Source organism: Poecilia reticulata, linkage group LG13 (genome assembly GCF_000633615.1).
Source record: "Poecilia reticulata strain Guanapo linkage group LG13, Guppy_female_1.0+MT, whole genome shotgun sequence".
Classification (NCBI taxonomy): Eukaryota; Metazoa; Chordata; class Actinopteri; order Cyprinodontiformes; family Poeciliidae; genus Poecilia; species Poecilia reticulata.
The window spans coordinates 18654947-18662013 of record NC_024343.1 but is presented as its reverse complement, the minus strand read 5'-3'; the positions used below and the strand labels follow the sequence as shown (position 1 = coordinate 18662013).

At 42.8% G+C, this 7067-nt stretch overlaps 1 protein-coding gene across 3 annotated transcripts; it reads right to left on the bottom strand.

Moving 5' to 3' along the window:
* Window positions 1-162: 162 nt before the first annotated feature.
* trim59 (tripartite motif containing 59) lies at window positions 163-6983 on the bottom strand. 3 transcript variants are annotated; one of them, XM_008425819.2, is made up of 5 exons: window positions 6124-6983; window positions 3737-4029; window positions 3432-3653; window positions 3125-3334; window positions 163-2042 (listed from the first exon to the last, which is right to left on the bottom strand). In XM_008425819.2, exons 2-5 carry the CDS (start codon window positions 3989-3991, stop codon window positions 1428-1430), a joined length of 1302 nt encoding a protein of 433 aa, XP_008424041.1. In that variant the 5' UTR covers window positions 3992-4029; window positions 6124-6983; the 3' UTR covers window positions 163-1427. The 3 variants fall into 3 exon arrangements, with proteins under 3 accessions (XP_008424041.1, XP_017163705.1, XP_017163704.1); XM_017308216.1 differs by having other exon boundaries at window positions 3737-6203; window positions 6520-6983; XM_017308215.1 differs by having other exon boundaries at window positions 3737-6983.
* Window positions 6984-7067: the final 84 nt, after the last annotated feature.

Sequence of the window (7067 nt, the reverse complement as noted above, 5' to 3'; positions counted from 1 at the left end):
GTTTACGATTTTACCAGTAATGTGAACGTTCTTTACAACATTGGCTAAATGCTCTTCTGATTCTTCTAACATAATAGTTTAGTGCTGGTTTGACAAATTCAGAGCAGCTTTTGCTATGCAATAAGTTGTTTTTTTTTTCTTCATGTGACGCCTCAACATTTGAAAAGAATCCCAAACTTTAGTTAAGTTTAAGGACTGGAAGTCAGAAATCCATTGGTAGGATATCATTAAGTCAATTGTTCAGTGTGTAGGAACTCAAACTGAAATGCAGAACATGCCACCGATGTAAAGCGAATATGTGGATCTTTATAGATCACGGTGGAAGAGGGATGCAATAGGTAGGAAGCTACTGCAACTGTAAAATGTTAATATAGTTTCTATCATGTTCAATTTCTAAAAAAAAAAAATTTATATATGAATGAATGGAGAGATTGATTGCAACTATTACTTAAAACGTCTTTAGTTTATTTTTCTTAACCTGTAAAGATGTCTGCATGTTGGACCGGCGAGATGAGCCGAAGGTGTCATTTATGAACTTGCACTAGCTGTCCAGTAGGTGGCAGCACATGGCATGATAGTCTGATTTCACAGTTTAATGGAAGCTGTAAAGATGCAATTCTACACATTTTATTGCATTAGTTATCGACTATTTAAAACGTCTATAGAAAATAAAAACTACAGGTTACAACAGATTTTTACAGTTTACATTTATTTTGATTCAGAGGGCTGTGTGCTGTGGTTTTGCCACATTTCAAAATCCCAGTTTGCATCAAACCAGCCTGGTAAATAAGGCGCCGTGATGAATTCTCAGGCAGATTGTCGAGATGTACCATTTCGATTAAAAAATAAAATAAAAAAGTGCTGGTCCTGGAGGAAATGGAAAGGCAGAACAATTAAAGGCACAGATTGGGAGTCTCCTTATGCAACACATTCCTCCATTATTTGTAAACAGTCTAGTGTGGTATGTTCCACATGCAACGTGTCCCATAATGCCATAGAAAAATCTGATGCAAGTTCCCGCATCTTTTATTACGAGCAGAAGCAATATGATAAAAAGAAAGCAACACTTATCATAAATGAATATTGCTACATAATGTGTAATTGTAGAGTGAAACGCCCAGGAAATGAACAAAAAACCTTCTGAGCATCTGCTGCTGCAGCATTTCTCCTCTTCATCTCCTAAGTGTGCTGACAGGAAATGAGCAGAAGAGGTTCTGGCTTAATTAAATTCCTGTTTCGCTGAGAAGACAAAAAAAAAAAAAAAAAAACATTGCTGTTTAGGCTGAACACAACGTAGTTTTGGTTTTTAAATGTTGAAACTTCAACCTGTTAATGCAAAATCGGAACTAGCAGATGTTTAGAAAGTAACAAAAGTGAGGCTGCTTTGGCTCCGCGTTCAGACAGTTTGGGTTCCAGTTCGGCCTTCCTCAGCGAGACGTCGACGTTTTAAATAAAGCAGCCACCTGCTGAACGACTCGGTCTCTGAGCACAGACAGCTGCGAGCCCCACCTCTGCACTGCAGCCCCCATCTCTGCGCACTCCGCCTCCATTGTGTCCCTCACGGACGTGACGAGGCTGCCGCTCAGACTCTGGGCCAGCTGACTGAGGCGGGACAGGAGGGAGAACCCGAGCGACGCGCCTCCGACCGGGTTGGCCCACAACGCCGCCAGCAGCAGCAGCAGCAGGCCCAGCAGAGCTACGGAAGCTGTGGGCTGCAGCCGGCGCCACCGGTCCCAGGCCGCTGTGACGGGCGGCTCTGCCTCGGCTCCGGTTTCCGTGCCGATGCCACCGTCGCATCTGGTGCAGCAGCGCAGCTTGGGAACCGGCGCCTGCTCCAGGCTGCCGATGGTCACTGCGGGCCAGTTCTGCTGCAGGTAGGTCGCCGCGCGCGGCGTCACTGACAGGTTGATCCCGGAGGGCAGCGGGGTTCTGATGAACTTCTCCACCCGATCTCTGAACTGATGGACTTTCTCCAAAAACACCAGGGGGGAGTCTTCCTCCTCCACAGACGACCCCAGAGACACCAGGTCCAGCTGCTCCTCCTGGGACCAGCCAACCAATTAAAGCAACACAGAACCATTAAAAACAAAAAATAAAATGAAAAGTGGATGATTTGATTTATTATCAGTGTAAAATGTGAAATAAAAACGTCTCTCATTGCACTTTCCTAATCATTGGCAAATGCAACATTATTTTTTTATTCACTTTCAATTTTTTGTCAGAACAATACTGTATTTAAAATTCTGTGTGATTTCATTTGAGAGTTTTTATGATTTTTAATATTTCATGTATTTAAAAGGCCACTTTTAATCATCCATCCATTAATTAAAATGATATGTTGGCAAATACGGTGGAGGATCTGTGATGCTGAGGGCCATTTTCTCCTCGTTAGAAGGCACTCTATTATAATCCATGTGAATAAAAACCCAGAAAACTGACAATATTCCAAACACATATGGCCCAAATGAACACTGAAATGATTCATCAAACTTAAATCAACTTTATTTGTTGACCTTCTCTGTCCACATAACCTGTGGGGTCAATCTGAAGACACGAAAGGTCCCAGAGTCTCAATAAATGCACCATTTGTTTAGTTAAGAAAACATTTTTAATGTAGGACTGTTTTCCTACTATGATCAAATTATGGGTTTGATAAAAGATTCATTTACTTTAATTGCTAGATGATACAAAAAGTAATTATAATAATTAAAAAAAAATGTCCTCCTACTGACCACAAACTGCATCTCCATCTCGAGGCCAGTCACCATAATAAAATTATGCTGGACAATAAATTGTCATAGTAATTATTGTGATAAACGATATTGTTGTTTCCAGACCATTTTGAAGCGAAGTGCTGATAATGACATAGTGGAAGTTTGCCTAAACTCTAATTTTGTAGATAACACTCCACCCTGGAACCTTTATATATCCACTCTAAAAAACAATAAAGAACATTTAAAACCACTTACAACCAAAACCAGAAGTAAAATGAATTATGATGTCTTTGAACAAAGTTGATGAAACAAGCAACATTAACCATCAGAATGAAAATGATCGCGCTCGCAACTTTAATTTGCCATGAAATTAACCGATTGGCTGCTCGTCGTGGCCGGGCTTTACCCACCTGCAGCTCCTTGACTCTGTGGATGAGGGGGTCGTAGGTCACGGCCACCTCTGCAGCAGCTTCGCTCAGAGCCTCCAGGTATTCCTGCTTCTTCCTGGCCAGCACCTCCTCTAAAGAGACGAAAAACTGGTTGATCTCCTGCCGGTCCTGCCTCAGCAGAGCGTCGCAGCGCGCCTTCTCCTGCTCCAGCTGCTCCCCCAGCTCACACACCTGAAACACGAGGGGGACGGCGTTACGCTTTGACCTCTCTCCCCCCACAGACACCCAGAGGGCCGCTCAACCCCCTACACCCCCCCGGCCCCCTCACCTGACTCCACTTCTGCTCTGAGAGCCTGGCCAGCAGCAGCGCCGGGGTTTGTTTTTCCCTGACAAAGGCTGCCTGCAGGTCATCTATGGGGTGGCCGTGGTGCTGGCCGACGGTCAGGCACAGGCCGCAGATCAGCTGCCGGTCCTGGACGCAGTACATGTTGAGCGGCTGCCTGCGGTGCTCCTGGCAGGACGGCGCCCGCGGCTCGCTGTCCCTCTGGTACTGAAACGGCAAGGCGCAAATCAGCGTGAGTATTTGATTCTTTTTTCTTTTAGTTTGAACACCTCACCCAGAACGCGTCTCACTTTCTCGACGATGGCTCGCAGAGACACGTTGGACGGGAGCGCGTCCACGCCGCTGGGCGGCAGCTCCACCACGCTGCGGCAGTGGGGACATTTTATGGGCAGGCGCAGCGGGCGCCAGATGGAGTAGTTGGTGGACACCTGCAGCAGGTTCTCCAAGCAGCTCTTGCAGAAGGTGTGGGAGCAGGGCAGGACGCGCGGGTCGGAGAACAGCGAGTAGCACACGGAGCAGGTCAGGTCCTCCTCCAGGCTGTCCATTGCTGGAGGCGGGCGGGACGCCGTGGGGGTCACCACACCTGCAGGGAGGAGTTCAAGAACTCGAGGTGTGATTGGAGGAAATCAAATCAAATCAGGAGAATCTGGGTGTGGGTGTAATTTAAAGCACTTGTCACACAAAGCTGACCATCATAATAAAAAAAGGAATAAAGAAGATCAAAATGTGCTGCTTAGTAAAACAACAGTGAGAATGTTGAGTTAGGTTTTGGCTCGGTTCTGATTTTTTTACTGGTAAAATGAAAACAACAGAACAGTGTCACTTCCGTCACCAAAAGTGATTTTCTTTTTCTTTTGCCTAAATTGCTTGGGCCATTACTTTAGGAAGGTGATAATTTTCAAAATGGCTGACCCTATAAGCGTTTCCCCCTTAACTGCAGTGACCTTTAAAGTTTCTTAACTGGGTTTGAATTGCAGTGTTTTATTGTTTTCAAACATAAAAACTTCTGTTTTGGTACATTTGCTCTTACTCTGCTTGACTTTTTGTGATTTTCAGGTTTCGAACATGTTTTTTTTTTAGATTTCAGAACATTAACTAGGCCATATTATTTTAATATCTTTCCACACTTTTTATATGCAGAACATTAAGTCATCCTTATGTTTGTAACATTTATAAACTGTCTCATTCTGATATAGCTCAAGGACTTTGGATGCTTTTTCCTCTCAGGTGTTAGCACCTGGCCAGATTTAGTGGGGGTGTGTTTTTTGTTTGGGTTTTTTTTTTTGTTCTCGCTCGTTTGCTGAGCTGCTGGCGGGTTGGGCCCGTGTTGTCGTTACACATACCAGACATCTTCTAGCGACAGAGCAATTTTAAATGGCAGCTACAACAGAAGAGCTGTTATATCAACATTTTAAACAAAGGTCCAGTTTTGAAACTGGCCTATATCCATCCTTTGCGGTGCGTCAGCTGGCCGACTGAAGACGACTTTACTCTTCATGCATAAACGCTCTTTTTGTTTTTAGAGGGGGAAAAGCCCAGGTGGAAACAAAAAGCAAATGACCTTTATGAGGAGATTTTCTTTGAGCGTAGTACATATTTAGACTGGTTTTTTTTTTTGTTTGTTTCTTTGTTTGCTAAGCTGCTCATTGAATCCTTCATCAACCGACTTCTCAGCTTAAGGAACAGGTCACAGATGTTGCCAGACATCTTCTAGAACCAACTTTAAATGGGAAACTTTGAGGCTTTTCCACTCATACTTATGGAAATATGTATTATTGTTTTAGCTCAATCTATGAACAACATTAAAAATAGATATAAGGTAGTATTTTAGCTCCGACAAGGTGATTCCCAAAAGGTTATTGGCTAAAAGAAGAAATTGACATGGGGTCTTTCTGTTTGTTCTCCCTATGCATGTGTGGGGTTTATTTCTCCTGGATACTCTGGATTCCTCACTGATCAAAAATATGATTATTAGCTTAACTGGTCTCTCCAAATCATTAGCTGTGTGTGTGTGCCTCTAGGTTGCTTGTAACTTATTGATCCAGGCATTCAGAAATTAGAAGACATTTCGGCTGATTAGATCAAAAAAGAAAAAATGAAATGCAGATGTGCAGCTAAACCTCACCACATTCAGCAGTTTGTTCCTGGGAATATTTGGCCTTAGCAACAAGAAGGCAGCCGAAAACACTTAGCTCATATTACCCCGATCAGTTATGTTGTTTAGTGTCTCCTCTTGTTACGGTCAGCAGCTACAGTGACAATAAAAGGCCCAGAGCAGTGCCAGCTCCCACCACCCCAAAAACAACACACACCAGACTGATCTGAACAGCTGGCAGGAGTCCAGCTGTGGATAAATCTGCGTTATAAACAAAGCTTTGTTCAACATTAATCCCATTTTCAGGACAGTCTTCATTTCTCACAAACCTCCTCTACACCACAGTTTAACAAGCTATTTACATAAAAGATATAGCTTTTTCCCCCCTCTTCTTAACCACACTGTTACTTCCCACCAATACCCCTTTGCGGATAATTAGAAACACTTCTAATTATCCGCAAAACTGCATACGTTAACTTATTTATGGTTTGTGATTAGTCGGCTAACTCACCTGGTGGTCTACAGCTTGGTAACGAAATGTTAATTAATATAGAAATGTTTTAGGAGAAAACATTCACTTACCCTATTTTCAGTGGAAAGTATCCACAACAGCTTTTCCTTTCCTCTTCCTTCTCGTGCTGCTTTCATGCACATCTAGTAAACTTGCATTTCCAAAATAGACAGGTCGTAACACGGAAGCAGCGTTAACATCCAAAAAAAGGAAATTGTATTTTTAACGCGAAAAAAATACTAGCTCACGTATCAAACGTTTCTCAATTTTTCGGAGCGTACTGAAAACATAAAATTTAGATGTACATTATGGCGTTCCTTGAATAATATGCTGCGTTTATTTAGCCTCGGAAGTCTGAGCTAATCTTTGTGGCGTTTCGGGTGCGCACCAATGCATCACGTTATTCTTTCAATCACAAAACAAATGCGATTAAGTTGAACAATTCTGTCATTTGACGGGACACAAACCTTTGAAAACGAGTCAAATTTCAGAACATCACCTCCCTCCCTCTTGGAACTCGGAACTTCCCATTTTCGATTACATATTGAACGGAGCATACGTTTCCGACCGTGTCCATTTTTTCTTTTTGATAATGCGCATGCGGATTAACGGTCAATTGGCCAGTTTAGCCAATCAGGGAGCGTCTCGTCTCTCGTTTGAAACGGTCTTTGAAACTATGCTTTAGCTGAAAACGAGCGGTGGCACTATTTGGCACTTTGCTATGTGAAGAAGTCTATACATTAAGCATCTTTATTCGGGTATGTATTATGGAGATAAAAGTCACAAAGTATATTAAGAATTTATACGTTAATTGCCTTATTTTTCTGAAAACGTTTCCCCCTCCGCTGTTTCCATTTATCATGGTTCCCATTAAGAAACCAGAATAACTGTGACAAAAGGAGCCATGATCAAACTTGAAGTCGAAACATTGACCTGTTCGTGGAACTTGAATAATGTACAGAATTGATGTCATTAATGTTGTATTGGATGCACATGATGTAGGTACTGAAGGTTC

What these genes read in the sequence shown, in the direction of transcription:
- trim59 (XM_017308215.1), bottom strand. Translation starts at nt 3,991, where the DNA reads ATGGACAGCCTGGAGGAGGACCTGACCTGCTCCGTGTGCTACTCGCTG. An exon ending in TGCGAGCCATCGTCGAGAAA is followed by an intron (nt 3,654 to 3,736) that starts GTGAGACGCGTT and finishes TTGCCGTTTCAG; the next exon opens with TACCAGAGGGACAGCGAGCC. An exon ending in CAGAGCAGAAGTGGAGTCAG is followed by an intron (nt 3,335 to 3,431) that starts GTGAGGGGGCCG and finishes CTCGTGTTTCAG; the next exon opens with GTGTGTGAGCTGGGGGAGCA.